This window comes from Coffea arabica, chromosome 6e, assembly GCF_036785885.1.
Source record: "Coffea arabica cultivar ET-39 chromosome 6e, Coffea Arabica ET-39 HiFi, whole genome shotgun sequence".
Classification (NCBI taxonomy): domain Eukaryota; kingdom Viridiplantae; phylum Streptophyta; class Magnoliopsida; order Gentianales; family Rubiaceae; genus Coffea; species Coffea arabica.
In genome coordinates, this window is record NC_092321.1 from 54,292,682 (window position 1) to 54,308,621 (window position 15,940).

Genomic DNA, 15,940 nt, shown 5'->3' on the forward strand with positions numbered 1-15,940 from the left:
AAGACAATTTCTGCAGCTGAAAACTTCTACAAACAACATGAATGTGCGCTGCATTTTACTTCCAAACTTGGATTTCATATTCCAAAAGCACCAAATTTGATCAAGACTTTTCAACCAAACATCACAAAACTAATCTAAGCCTCATGACATACAATTTCAAGATTCAAACAACTCAAAAGATAGCAGGAAAAACATGCAAATGCTGGGAAAATTTCATGCAAAATGGTTTGGGAGCTTCAGCAAACAATGCTTTTGAGCTTCGGCACATAGCATGGCAAATTCATACAACCATCTCAAACCACAAACCCAACCTCAAGTTCCTATCAAGCTTATCATGCATACAAGGGAATGGTAAAACCAGAATGAGAAAGATTTTCATGCCAACTCATGCAAGCTACGAAGGGAAAACAAACGTCTGCAACATTTCCCTTAAGCTTTCAGCAGCCAAAAATACACATTCGAATGTAATCTGACTTGAAAGCCAATTTCTTTTTTTTTTTTTATCAAAATCATGGTGTGAAACTAAACAACAAGACCCATAACTTCAATGCTCAAACAAACAAGAAACATAACAGAAACATGATGCAACAAAGAAAACAAAATCTGGACAGGATGCTCATGTGAAATGATTTAGTAACCTGGAATTTGTTTTCCAGCAAAGTTCAAACATGATTCAAATGTTCAAAACCCAACATACCAACTCAAAAACAACCAAAACACTGCCCTTTTTTCACCAAAATATCAAACTAAGATGGCCAACTTAGTGAAGGAGCATGGAAGCAAAAGCAACAAAACAGATACAGCAGCATTTTCTCTGCTGCAAAAATGTTAACAGCGGCTGCTGCCCATTTCATCATGCAAGCAGGTTCATCAAATTCTCAGGTTCATCAAAAAGATGCAGCAGTAGTTTTTATATGCAAATTCACCTTTGCAAGCTTCCCCTAGTTCTCGAAACAGACAACAGAATAAAAAAATGATCAAAGTATGATTGAAATAATGAAACATGAAAACAAAAAAAATGGTCAAACATGAACTCCGAAATTTTGTTACAGCAGCAGATTTTGTGCTCAACTTTGACCAAACTAACATCTGACTTGTGTCACCACATTATCAAGCAGCATTTCCAAATCATGCCATAAAGGTTCTTGAATCTAAACATCAGAAACCAAGGGAAACCTGCAAATCTAACCACGTTCTGAATCTTCAACCTTTTAACCAAACTTATCTGATATCAATATGCTCAATTCATACGGACCCCATCTCCAACAGCAAACAAACCAAAGATTACATTTTTATTACAAACTTAAGCAAATAGAGATGAACAAAACACCTAGCCCAGTGAACCACTACCAATGTCAACGGCAAACCCAATAACAAGAACACAACTTCAGTCATCATGAAGCAAGACTTAGAACAAAGGATAACCAGGAGCATTAACTTCACGACTCAAACCATATTTGCTACTCTTTTACACAAACTCCACATTATCAAAATTCGATCTTTGGGACCATCGGGGATCCACCAAGTAAAGTAACAGCAGAGGACATCTGTTTTATATAAAAAAAAAAAAAAAACTGATCTTCACAAGTTTTCGATTACACCAGTTTAGATCATACGCAGCCACTTATAAACAGAGATGAAAAAATGGAATCTTCAGCAAACATACAACGGAAAGGGGAGGACAATAAGCAACGAAACAATAAACTCCACTAACAAGGTCTTCAAGGGTATGTGTTTTTGAAGAAAACTCTGGAATTTTAAAAGGAAGAAAGATACTTACAGCGATGGACCTTCTCGGCTGGGACTGCAGCGATAGTGAAGATTAGCAGTTCCGAAAGCTCTTTGCTTTTCGATGAATAGCAACCGACCGACTTTCTTCTCTTCTTCCTTCTGCCTTCAAGCCGTCAGCCTCTTCCTTTAGCTTTTCGCTACCTGGCTTTCTTCTTGCTTCATTTCTTGCTTTCCCCTTTTTCCAACCCTTTCTCTCTATCTCTCCTTCAAGCTTTCTCACTCTGATTTCCTCCCCCTTTTTCCAGACCCTTGCTATCTATGTCAAAAACCCTTTGCCTGCCCTCTTTCTCTGCTTTCTTACGTTCCTTCATTTCTTTGATATCCTTAGCAGTTGGTCGGAACCCTAAGCCAAATGAATCTTTCTTCTCCATAATCTCCACTGGCTTCAAAACTCCTTGCAGATTTCGTCCTAGTCCCTTGTCAAATTCATAACCTCCTCGGATCATTTCCTTAGCCATCATAACACTGGCCTTTGGTAGAACTTGCTCCTCGTTTGTGATCCAACTTACAGAGACGATATCAGCCGTGCTATGGGGAGTCATGGTGACATTGCGGCTTCCATCCTCTTTTGTCCCAGAATCAGTGATTACAAGGCAATCCTCTTCGGCAAATATAGTGATCAGCTTGTCATTCACTACAAACTTTAGCAATTGATGCAATGAAGAAGGCACAGCCCCAGACTTGTGAATCCATGGCCTGCCAAGCAAAACGTTGTAAACACTAGAAAAATGCATGACTTGGCAGGTTATTTGAAACTGGGCGGGCCCCATTTCAACTACTAAATCAATTTCTCCTATTGGCTCTCTTTGCGCTCCATCAAAACCTCGGACTATGGTCCCTGAAGGCCTCAACTTGACGTCTTGCAATCCTAGCTTTTCCAAGGTGCTCCAGGGACATATATTAAGAGCAGATCCATTGTCAATTAATACCTTCGGCAGCATTTTTCCGTTGCACCTCACAACTATGTACAGGGCCTTGTTATGTCCAATGCCTTCCGACGGCAATTCCTCGTCGGAAAAAGTAATTTGCTTGGTGAAGAGTACATTCCCAACTACGTGTGAGAAATTATCAACTGAAATGTCTCTAGGAATTTGAGCTTTAGTCAGTACTTCGAGCAATGCATCCCTATGCACATCTGATGAAAAAAGTAGATCCAATATGGATATTTGAGCGGGCGACTTGCTAAGCTTCTCGATCACATTGTATTCGCTTCTTTGGAGCCTTTTAAGGAAAATCTAAGGCTTCTCTCTCGGTAATTGTTGGTTTGGCGGGTGGCTCAGAGTTATTTGCTTGAATCGGAATGGTTGCTTCAAACGGGCTTGCAATTTTCCCCGATCTTGTGACCACTGATACTTCCTTCTTTGCAATTGACCTTTCCCCAATCTGCACGTCAGGTTCATCATAATTCCATGGTACTTGTTGCAGGCTCAGGACAGGCTCCTGCTTCGGGAATTCAATAACCACCGGCTCCAAAGACTCACTCGTACCAATTTTCCCGGCGGCCTTCAACTGGTCATACAATTGGTCCAGAGGCCTGCCTAAATTGGTAAATGTACGGCTAGGGGGTCGGTTGTAAGGTTCAGGAGGTTGAGGATGGTTGTAAACAGGTCTATTTGGAGGAGGAAATCTTGGGTTATATGGAGGGCGAGGTCGGTTTTGGGGTGGATTTGATTGGGAAATTTGAAAAGGGGCTGAAGGTGGGTTTGGATAGCTTGGGCGAGGTCGAAGGTGGTGGATGTTGGTAGTATATACAGGATGCGGATTTGAGTAGTAAGGGTAATGGGGTTGGTAGATTGGGCTGTGTTGGTATCGGGGTCTGGGTGAAGGGTTTTGGTTCCAAATAAAGGTTGCATCCCCCTCCTTTTTCTTGAACGGTGGCTTTTTCACATTGCTTCCTTGACCTTGTAAAGCATCCAACTGAGATTTAAGGGCGGAGACATTGACAATCTTCCCAGCTCTCACAAAGTCATCAAACTCCTCAAGTTTATTTACAATTGCAGCAAACGAACATCCGGTCATGCGGAAAATCTCTTCGAAGTACGGCGGATCATGGGCTTTGATGAATGTGCGAATAATTTCATCCTCAGTCATCGGTGGTTCCACCTTCGCAGCTACTTTTCTCCACCTCTTGGCATAGGTCTTGTGGTCCTCAGAAGGCTTCCTTTTCGTTCCTTCCAGAGTAGTCCGGGTTGGCGCTAGCTCGCAGTTGTACTCATATTGTCGAATGAAGGCATTGGACAGATCGAGCCAGGTCTTCGCTTCCTCTGGCTTTAGGTTGGAGTACCAATCGAGAGCATCCCCTTCTAAGCTTTCTGGAAATAATCTCAACGGCAAATTCTCGTCATCCACTGGCTTGCCCAACTTGTTAGCAAACAAGCGCAAGTGCGTCTTTGGGTTGCCCGTGCCATCATATTTGTTGAACTTCGGAGTCTTGAACCCCACCGGCAGTTGTACGTTTGGAAATAGGCACAAATCATCGTAGTCCAGCACCCCTTGCTTGCTTAAACCTTGGCTTTTCCGGATAAATTCATCAAAACGATCCAAGCGTTTAAGTAACTTCATATCAATCTGGGCAGACGAATCTCCCATTTCTGGCTTATTTTGAAAAACGTGCTCCGGCACAACGGGCTCTGCGGTAGTCTGAAAGAAAGTCGGTGGAGTTACATGCATGTTTGGATCACCCTGAGGCTGGAAACCTTGCCCATAAGGGGGATAAAAAGGAGGATTTTGAGTATAAGCATATTGCGGATTGAAAGTTCCCTCAAACGTGGTTTGAAATGAAGGAATAACAAATGGTTCTGATTGTGGTTGTGTAGCGGGTACAGGCTCAGGTTGCACTCCACTACTAACGAGCTCGTCAATCAACTTCTTCTGAGCGGCCATTTCCGACGCCATTTCCCCAAATTTTGTGAGTAACTCAGTCAACTGAACCCCAGGACTTGCGGCTTCCGGCTGGGTAGTTGCAACGAACTTTTCGGATGATTCTGGTTGAGTACTCATGTCTACACGATTCCTTTGGGCTCTACTTCGGGATCGCGTAATAATGGGGCTTTTCCGAAAAGCTATTTTGAAATTTACCTGAAATGAAGAAAGAACTCCTTTAGATAAACCAATGATTACTGAATTTCTGCAATTTATTCAAAAAGAGAAAAAAGAAAAAGGCATGAGTTAGTAATTATTCGAAAAATTCGGATGCATGTCCTATGGGGGGGCCCTTTTTGTGCCAAGGGTAGGCCTAGCATGATGCAACACTTTCGGAATGAGACCCATTAATCAAACCTGTTATTTGACAAACACTTTGTGAGAAGGGATTCATTGCAAAAACCAAATACATCTGTTTACATCATATTGCGAAGGCGATTTTGTACAAGATCACCAAAGTTCCTAAGCCTATCTAGTACAGAGTCTTTACTCTCTCTAGTATATGGCATCTGGACACGTTCGGCTTGATCATATAATTCCCCACATTTCCGCTTCATCTCTTGGCGCCTTTCTCGCTCCTTCTCATATAACCTCTTGTTTTCTTCTGCCTTTCCTTTGTGCACTTCGATGGATTTCTTCAACTGTACCACCTCCATGTCCTTGGCTTTAATGATGGCTCTCAGCTTCTCAATTTCCTCATACGGCTCATGTTGCAACCCTTGCGTGGTGGAATCTTTCAACCAATCCTCGTATGGTGCGGTCATTACCCCCTTCTGTTTGAGCTCCGGAAGATAACGAATGCTTCTATCGTCGGATATTGTTCTCCAAGATTCAGTGATTTGACTCTTCATAGGGATCTCTTTTGGGCATACCCCCTGATCAAAGAAAATGGTGACTTCACTAAACTCGGAAATCGGTGGCGGCCCCTGAATGCGACCTAGTTGTCTGAGAAATCTCTTCGGGGTATACGAGATGATTCCTTGAGTACCCAGCAAGAGAACACGTTCGGATTCCTTAGTGCGAAGTATCGGCTCAAAGCAGTCTGTCCAATCTAATACCCACCTAATGTTGAAATCTTGCAATGTTTCCAAGTAATCCACACATTCGGATGCGTTCTTAGGTAGATCTCCCTCGTTGGCTCTTTTGGGATGTGTGATTACCCAATTATATCCAACCACCGGCAAACTATCGGCAACTGATGCTTGTCTCTTAAAATGTTCCGTAGCCCATATGTATAGAACCAAGTTCGCCCCATGGAAAAACTTTTCTCCCTTTCGACAACCAGTACAAGCTAAGAAAATATCTGCGAGAATGGTCGGGACTATAGAGCATTGCTTACCCTGAATTCCTAAGAAAAGGTCATTCACAATTTTTGCTGATTTGAAGGCTATCTTTTGATCTTTTCGCGGAAAGAGATAGGTCCCAGCCATAACTACCCCATATACTAGTAGCCTTTTGCGCTCCCATACGGCTTTGGAAGTGAACACAAAATCCGTCACATGCCTCTCGAATCCATCGCGTGGCGCAAATCGTTCAAACAGAATATTCACAGCGACGCCCTGATCTGACCCTCGTAGCACGGACTCTTTCAATCCTATAATTTGACAAAATTCGGCCTTGTCGGAAGCAAATGGAAGCACCAAGGCAGTTCCTCGTGTGGGTAAACCAAGGAGGCCAGCTACTTCTTCGAGTGTTATAGTCATTTGCCTATTGCCTATTCTAAAAGCAGTACACTCGGGGTCCCAAAGATGAACTAAAGCCTCTACCAAGTAATTGTTGGATTTGATCTGCTTAAAGTCTCCAATTGGTCCTAAAAATTGGGCTACTTGATTCAATTCACTAGGTAACATGAAGGTGGGCCATTGTTGAACCTCAGTCGACGGTATTAACAATTGGTAGATGCGGCGAGGGCAAGCCATCTGATAATGAAGAGGGTAGTTTGTCAATTACCTTACCTACGAGTCTCATTCCTCCAGTTATGCGATAACTTAAACGTGCAGTCCCTTGAAGGGTTAAATACCCATGGGACACAAAAGGGTTGGTTTTATTCCTAAAACGGGATTCCCTACGTGGCGTTCCCTTTCTAGGGTTTATGCATGATGCCATTTTATTAAAACAATAAAATATGCAATTTGAAATGAAACGTGACCTAAGGAACCCTTTATTTGCCAGAGTAGGCCTAAAACGGTATGGCATTATGAATTTATGAACAAAATAAACCATAATTTGTCAAACGTGCAATAGCCTATCTACAAGGGTAGGTCTTAAAAGAAGGTCATGCCAGACCTCTTATTTCTTAATGTTTGTGAATGCCAAAAACAAAAAACAAGGAAACGTGAGCTCAACACATAATCACATAACACATTTGGACAAATAGATAATATAAAAGGCAATAAAGATAAATAAGAAAAGAGGGTTGGGACCCCTCCCCTCGTGAATAGTGTCCCTAGTTCAGGATAATGGCTGACTCTACCCTAGGCAATTCTAATATGAATGCATGAGGCTTGGCTTACTAATGCATCTAGACTCGATAGGTCATAGGCCCCCGAGCCTTCAGACTTAGAAACCAAGGGTCATCAATCCCAAGGTTCTTTGTCGGTGGCTCGAGCGATTCCCCAAACACCGCTACGCACACATCGTGTCACGGCTACGTGTTTGAGTGAATCTATCAAAACTTCAATCTTCGACCAAAAGCTAAAGGCTATCAACCAATAGCTTTAAGCGGAAGATTGAGTGACCCATTGGAACATGCTACACACACATCGTGTCGTGATCACATGTCCAAGTGAGTCACCTAATCCTAATAGGGTGGAGTGGCGTGACAAGCCACTAAAGAAAAATAAAAGGGATAAATAATTAAAGCGTATGCACGTATGCTAGTGCTCGTTTGGAGGGGAGGGATCAAGAACCAACGCGAGGCTCTAAGGTGATGTCCCCCACCCAAATGCAATGCAAGCGCGAGATAAACAAGTAAACATACATCCAATCAACCAATCATACATTCACGAGCGAGGGAGTAGTTGGATACGCGTGAAATGCAAAAAATCCTAAAAAAGGAAAAAATGCAACCCTAAAACACCCAAATGTGATATATGAAAAGGTTAAAAGAAGAAAAAGATTGATTAAATCAAATTTGCTCGGACTCTCGAAAGTCCCCAGTGGAGTCGCCAACTGTCGCGCCCCATTTTTTTTTTTTTTTGATAAAAATAAAAATGAATGGTTTGAGAAAGATGTATTTTGTGATTTGGAAAATGAATTGTGATTTAAAAGAAAGATGGGTCTAAATGGGACTTTTGAAACTGCGACGATTTGACCCAAGAAAAATAGTTCAAAAAGGGTTTTTTATATGAAAAATGGAGTCGCCACTTGGTATAGAGTTAGGGTGTACCAAGTCACCCAAAAAGTGAATTTTTAAGGAAAAAAGTAAGAAACCCTTTTGAACGACTCCTAGTCCACGCAAACAAAGAAAAAGATTCGGGAGTCACATTTGACGAAGGGGAAGGCAAGGATAAAAATCCAAGGCACCCCTTCGACCTAGCCAAGGCTAGTTGCGTTGATTTAATCAAAAATTTTCTTGTTTTAACCAAAGAATTTATTACATTTGGATGTGCTACATGAATGCAAAACCCTAGACCTAGGGGTATTGGGGGAAATTTCTCTTCAAAGGTTGAGTGGTGCCAATCACATTAATTGTGAAGCCCAATAACGATCCTTTGAAGAAGTCACGAATAATGCAAGTGAGATGCAAATGAAGGAAATGCATGTATGCAATGTGAAGGCATGAGTTTGAAAAAGTAATAAAAAACAAAGATGCATAAGTGAAAATGTGCACGTGAGTGGGCAAGGTATGGTATGTGCGATGGTAATATGAAGTGCATGTGTGCAAGTTATGATAAAAAGTGCTAGTGTGCAAGTGAAGGGATAAAGAGATGCACGTGTGCAAAAAGTGTTCGTGTGCAAGTGAAGGGATAAAAAGGTGTACGTGTGCAAATAGGAAGAAAAGTGTTATGATAGAATGGATGCATGAACCTAGGGAATTCATGCATAATGGGTACGGGGAGACCTAAATCGTGACTCAATTTGCCCTTTGATAGAGAGGATACAAGCGTGCTAAGGCTTAGAAAAAGCCACACTCGTCTATATCCCATATTTAAGGGGATTTTCACGCAAATGAACTCTAACTAGCATGAGATGCAAGTCCTAAAGTGAAGGGGAAGGGGTTTGAGGAACATACCAAATGATAAGCTAAGGAAAAATGCGTGATATGTGGTGATCATGCACTTAATGAAAAAGGGAAAAAAGAACCTATTGGGTCTAGCATTGGACTAGCCCATTCTATGAATTCCGACTAGCGTTGGACTAGTGGAAACGATAAAAGAAGCCACAACTAGCGTTGGACTAGTGTGGTGACGTACATTCATCCATTCCATTCATTTATACTTACGAAAAACGAGTAGACATGCGAATCACTTATAAACACGTAGCACATAACACTTAGCATGCTTGACTAGATGCAAAATCCTAATAAAGCATTTAACATATAACACATAGGCATGCAACCAAGCTAATGAACTTATTACATTCACTAACTAAAACAAAAGGGGAAGGGGAAAATGGACCAAATTGCTCGCCACAGCCCTATCTATTACAAGCCAAGAGGTGTACACATACCCCATTTAAAAGAATAATTTAATAAAAGCAAGAATGAATGAAATAATGGAACTAAAGAATGGTAATGAAAGCAAATTAGGCATGCGATTCACACTTAGCACATTGGATCACATAGGAGAGACAAAAGGGGTAAAAGAGATTATACCTCCCCGTTGGTGATACTAAGGAAGTAAACAAAGTCAACTTGGCTAGAGTCACCCAAGAAAAGACTAACTTAGGCTAAAATCACCAAAAACAAAAGATTAATGCACCAATTTAGTGATAAGATATAAACTAAATAATTTGAGCCCACCAAAACATCAAACTTTCTTCAATTGCAACTTAAAAATGGCCAAATAATGCATAATTCTCAAGCAAAAGCGAATCATTGATCAAATTTCTAAAATAGCAAAATATCGAGGACCCAAATGCAACTATTACCAAACATCCAAATCCAATTGAAACATTTAAGCATTTCAAAGGTCCCAAAAATAATAAAAGCCAAATAATGGTTCAAATTGCAAATACCTTAGGACTCAATTGCAAGAAATCAATACATATTTGGGCCTTTGTAGAATAAAAGGGAACTTGATGGGTCAAAGTGCTATTATAAGAACTCCTTTCATGCAAAAACATGCAACCTACGAAGGAAACTTGTTTCTGCAATTATTTCTTTCCTATGCTATTCGGCTTCAGCAAAACAACAAAACTACTCACGTTGTGTAATCTTCTTGTGAGTTTCTCAAACAAAAAAATTCATCATTCATCAATGTTTCACTCCATGCATCGACTTATCTTCCATCAGATTCACAAGTTCCAAACGGACACGAAAATAAAATGCAGCAAAGATGCTAGGGAACAGACTTGCAGCGAACATACACATAGTGTCTCAAATGGAACAACAAACCAATCCCATACTTATTAACCTTAGCAACTACAAACGGGATGGCTATTGTTGCAACAAAGCCCAGGGAATTCTATCCCTGTTGTCGCAACTCAAAGCACCAAGACAACTAAGCATAAAAATTTGGAAGAGGCACTACAACCTTATTAATTTTTCCTCAATGATAACAGGTCATCAAAACAGGTTTTCTACATATTACTGCTATCATATCATGACATAGGGAGAAACCCAGATGTCTTTGGTATATAAAAATCCTCCAAACACACACTAAACCCCTCGGAATACAGATTTTCCATCAACAAGGGTGTCAAAAAAAAAATGAAGAATCTTAACACCTCCTTAGAACCTTTTGAGAAGAAAATAGATGTAATAACATCAATAAAAGTAGACTGCAATAGATCCCTATTAAAATCAAGTTTGATCAATTCGCTACTGTGAGTCAAGTATCTTTCTCCACTACACTCAAAGGAAGCAGGTAATAACAGCAAAAGCAAGAGACAAAGTGCAGCAAACATCCTTTCGGCAATTTCTGGTTCCAAATGCAGATTTCAGGAGCTCTTTGATCACAACTTCCCATCTAATCTCCAAAGAAACTTGAACTAAGCAACGAAACACATATCTTTCACATCCCAACCAACACCACTTATAAGGAAATCATGCAAGTTCTATGCAGGTCTACAGGAGGTATAAGTCTGCAATTTTTATGGCGGTTTCGGTTCTGTGAATGCCGAATGCCAATTTTCATCCCAAACATAAACTAGTTAGCTTCAACCAACTCAAATGTGGATCAAAACAGCGATGCAACCATTCATTCCTTCCATTTTTAATACCCAACTCTCATGTTTTAATGCAATGACAGAAGTAAAGAGTATGCAGCAAATCTGGAAAATGTTTTGTGACTTTCATGCTCTGAAACTTCGGCAACATCATGTTGCCAGTTCCAAAAAATCATCTCAAACCAGAATCCAGCTAAAACTTATCATTAAGATAGTATACTAAGCATGCAAAGGAAAAGAGTTGGTCGACACTTCTGCAAACAAACAAATTGAGACTATACAACTCAAACAGAAACAACCACATTTTACAACCCAAAAAAAATGCATTCCTCGCAGACCCCAGCGATGAACTTCAGTGGAACTTGCAAATCCATTAGGCAACACACTAAACCAATACTCTAACATGATTACCAAGAACAAATAGCAAACAACCATCAAGAGTGTCAAAATAGTCATGATTTCGGCAATTCTGCAACCTATTGCTGCAAAGTTGCAGCTTTAAACTCTTTACACAACCGAGAGGTATTCATGCATAGCAATTCGAGAAAATCATGATAGATTCGACACTCAACCAAATGCAAAAACTTGGGATAAGGGGAAAGGACTATCCAGCAAACTTTCGGGCATCAAATGCAATTACTACCTTAAACATGTAAGATGATCTTCATAAAGCAAGATTTAAGTGTTGGATTAACATCTATTTGATTAGATGATGAAGTCAGAAATTTCGGTCATTAGATGCTCAAGACAACCGTGGATAGCAGCCCTCTTTCCTAGCATAATTCTCACAAAGAAAATTCTGATAACAAACTACAATTCCAACTCTGCTCTCTCGGCCATCACACAGTTTTTTTTTCAACTTTTAGTCAGTCCTAAACAGAATTTTCCTTCGGTTAAAACCTTGTATTTGGCACTTTAAATCTCACATGCACAACTACTGAACTGATTAGCTAGCATTTCCAGTCCAAATTCAGTTCGGTTATTACCAAGAATTCGTCAATCAACCAGCAATTTGTTCAGCTTCCCTCGGATGAGCTTGCATGCAAGCCGATTTTGTTTCATCTCTTCTTTTCTAGCTTAATCTGAGCTAACTAACTTCATGCAAGACTTAACCATCCAGTTCTTAGTTAGTTAATAACATTTAAAAGCTCAGATTACTCCAAGAAACAAGATTAACGCTGCATTATCCAAATCAGTTCTCGGCCAACTCATTTCTTTTGCAAAACAGATTTTCTCAGGTGGTAATTTCATCATCCAGTCGCACCATCCAACATGCAGACTCTTAATCTCTATCATCTACCATTAATTAGCTTAAATTTGGCTCAGAAATTACCTCTGTAACAACTCAGCTCACGCACAAAAAAATCTGAAAATTTTTCTTCCTTCCTCTCGGCTTCACGCACCAGTTCGGTTCGCGGGTTGGTGTTGCAGCTGCGGTTGTTGAAGTGGGTGGATGATCGCAGTTGGTTGAGGGTGAAGGGTGCAGAAATGGGAGGAACTCACGCAGTGTCTTCCTTTCCGTTGCTCTAGCTCACGGTCTGGACAGAAGGGAGAAGAAGAAAGATTGCAGCTCGCTGTTTTCTTCCCTCTCGCGGTGCTTACCAGGTAAGTCTCTCCCTCTCTTTTGGTCTTGGTCCGAAGCTAAAAAAAATGTGGAGTGGAACTGGAATGTTCTTTGTGGTTTTGGCTGAGGTAGTGGAGTGGAGCTGGAATGTTCTTTTTTGGTTTAGGCTGAGGTAGTGGAGTGGAGTCGGTAGTTTATAAGATGTAGTGCTGCAGTGGAGAAATGGATCCGGCAGAAAATGGAATTGTGATCCTTTTTTTTTTTTTTTTTTCTTTTTCTCAACTTAATAATTTAACAAAAATAATAGTAAAACTAAATAATAATAGAAACAACAATTTTAATTACAAACACATCAAAATCAATCAAACTAGAAATAACAAAATTACCATTTTCGATCTTTTCTTTCATTTTCATCATTTTTTCCTTCTTTTCTTTTTCAAAATAAATTAACAAAAATAAACCAAAATGCCAAAAAAATTAAATTTGAATGTATTTTTGTGAACAATTTTCCTTTTTCTCCCTTTTTTTTTTCATGATTTTTCTACGCTAAAACTTAAAAAAAATAAAAATAGAAACTAGAAACTAAAAAAAAACTAAAAGTAACCACGACAAATGAGAATAAAAAGTAAAAGAAATTACACCAAAAATTTGGTGTCTACAGTGTCAACTCTTGACTCAAAAACCAAAAAGCACTCTTCCAGCAATCTTTAGTCCAAATTTGTAAGGCTCTAGCTTATTTTCCTTGTCATAATAAACATGTTGGAAAGATGCATCTATTTATCAGTAGCTCGAGTACTAGTTTATCTTCACTTGAAAAATTCCCATCGAAAGGTCAAAGAAGATTATTGGTAAAAATCAAGGGAATATTGGAATCATTTGCTCTTACTTTTCCAAGTTTTATCAATTAGTTTTTTCTACACATAAAACTTTGAGTAGGTTATCCAATTCTAATATTAGGGTAAGCCAGAATCTGTAGGTCGACTTACACTCAAATATTAGGTCGTCTTTCCTTTTGCAAAAACAAATTAAGCCCCTTTCTCAAAAAAAAATTGTTAACAAAATATCTTGAATTGCTAATTGTTTATGATCACCTTATGATTAGCTCAACAATCAAGAGAGCGATAAGAGACATTATAGCAGAATAAATCCGGTCAAACTTGAGTTATGTCCATTCTAATTCTCCCTTGCCACCTCCAAATGCAATGGTTGTATTGACTCTAAGATGGAGAAATATGAAAAGGGTTGATTGTCTTATTTTCGTCCTGATACATAGTTGAGTACTTGAAATAAAAATCATGTGATATTCATGTAGAGCAACGTCATATTTATTTCAAGTGTGATTATGTTGGGTCAAGTTCTTTAAGGAGATGCGATTAGGTTAATTTTGCCAAGATCGTACAGTACCAATATTATCCACTCCCAAAGGACCAAATTGATCCTTTTCTTCCAACCTTTTTCCAGTTGATAAACTTATATATTCAAACAAGTTTAAAGCATTCATAGGAACAAATTCAAAGCAGTCGAAATGATTAAAATAGTTGTATCAGTTAATCATGAGCCTCCAAACAAAATATATAGAACAATTTCAAATTACCTAACCCCATTACCATATCCAGAGACTATCTAAAAGAAAGGTGTTCTGAAATCACTAAATACTTGTTTACCTGAAATGAAACTTCTTGATACGCTTTATTTCAATTTTTAATCTGCTGAAATCTGTGATAATAAGGGAACAATTGAAGTATATTTAGAGCAATATTTCCCACTGTACAGTTATTCATTGTCCTACACCATGAAAATTTTTACCAGTATTAATCATTTCTTTGTTCTTTTTGTTTTTGGTATTCTTCAGTACTTCAGCTCCTCCAAATAGTGCCTTATAATCATATGGCCTGCGAGTCTTCGATATAATCAAAGTGCACATCGACTTTATTGCGGAGTAAAGATCAATTCTCTTTTTCAGGCTTCTCAGAGCTGCAGGCAAGGGCCTAGAATTTGTAGCAATTGTACCATTCCCAACGTGCATGCATGCATATATGTCAGCTGATTGCATTAAAATCATGTAATCATTTAACACTCACGCTCAAATCTCAACCGTTGATCCTTACAATTTTGTCTTTTATGCATGATTTTACAGACATATTTGCCCTTCTGCAATAATCCCTTCTCATATACTAGTAATTATATATATATACCATTTCCCACACGCATGCTTGCATGTTTGTCAGCTGATACATTGAAATCATGTAAGCATTTAAGCTTCACAGCCTTCACTCTCAAATCTCAACTGTTACCTTTACAATTTTGTCTTTTATGCATGATTTTACGTATATATAGCCCTTCTGCTATAATTCCTTCTCATATATTGGCAAGTTCATCACTGTAAGCTAACATTTGCATGGTAGAAATGTCTAGTAAGGTTGTTGTCTTGGTGCTTGTAATTAGTGCCCTTGCATGCATTGTTGGGGCTCGAGTTTTGTTGAATAATGAAGGAAACAAAACCTCCGTCCTTCCGCAAAGTGAAGAAGGCAATGCAGAAGAAGATGGTGGTAATGGATTTGATCAAAGCCCGGGCGGTGATGAAGGTGATGCGGAAGACAATGGCGATGGATTCGATGGCAGTGGTACTATAGGCAGTGGTTTACGTCGTCCACCTCCAATGGGAGGCATTTCAGGAAGTACTGGTGCTGGTAGTGGAGCTGGTTTTGGAGGTGGTGTTGACCTCGGAGCTGGTGGTGGAGGAGGACCACTTGGTGGTATAGGTGGAAGGATTGGTGTTGGAGGTGGCGGTGGCGGTGGCAGTGGATTCGGGTTTGGGCTTGGGTCTGGACCTGGAAGTGGCATTCACGGTGGGGCCGGACTTGGCGTGGGTTTTGGAGGTGATGCTGGTTTCGGCCACGGTGGCGAAAGTGGTGGGCTCGGTGGCAGAAGTGGTGGATTTGGTGGAGGATTTGGTGGTCCGGGAGCTCCTTAGAGGATATTCTCCATGACTTCTATTGCGTCCTAAGTGTGATAGGAAGTATGCACTGTATCTTAAGTGTTTAGGTCTACCTTATGGTTGGGGTTACAACCTATGTTGCTATGTAATGTGGTTTATTTGAATAATAGCTCTATTTGGAAAGTTTCAGCTTATGGTGTAGAACAATGCCTTTCAAATTTCAAGTGAATAGTAGTCTCTTTATAGAAGGGCAAACTCATGCTTCATAAGTAGATCATTAAAGCCATTATCGCATATAACATTTCACACTGGGAGAGTTTAATTCTTTCATAGTTTAATCCTAAACTTAGATTATTATTTACAAGTGTTTGATCCAATTTTTAATGGACCCTTTG

At 39.7% G+C, this 15,940-nt stretch overlaps 1 protein-coding gene across 1 annotated transcript; it reads right to left on the reverse strand.

The window, feature by feature from the left end:
- Nucleotides 1-1,997: 1,997 nt before the first annotated feature.
- LOC140009936 (uncharacterized) lies at nt 1,998-4,461 on the reverse strand. The gene is made up of 3 exons (XM_072056283.1): nt 3,544-4,461; nt 3,107-3,300; nt 1,998-2,916 (listed from the first exon to the last, which is right to left on the reverse strand). Exons 1-3 carry the CDS (start codon nt 4,459-4,461, stop codon nt 1,998-2,000), a joined length of 2,031 nt encoding a protein of 676 aa, XP_071912384.1.
- Between the last annotated feature and the right edge of the window lie 11,479 nt (nt 4,462-15,940).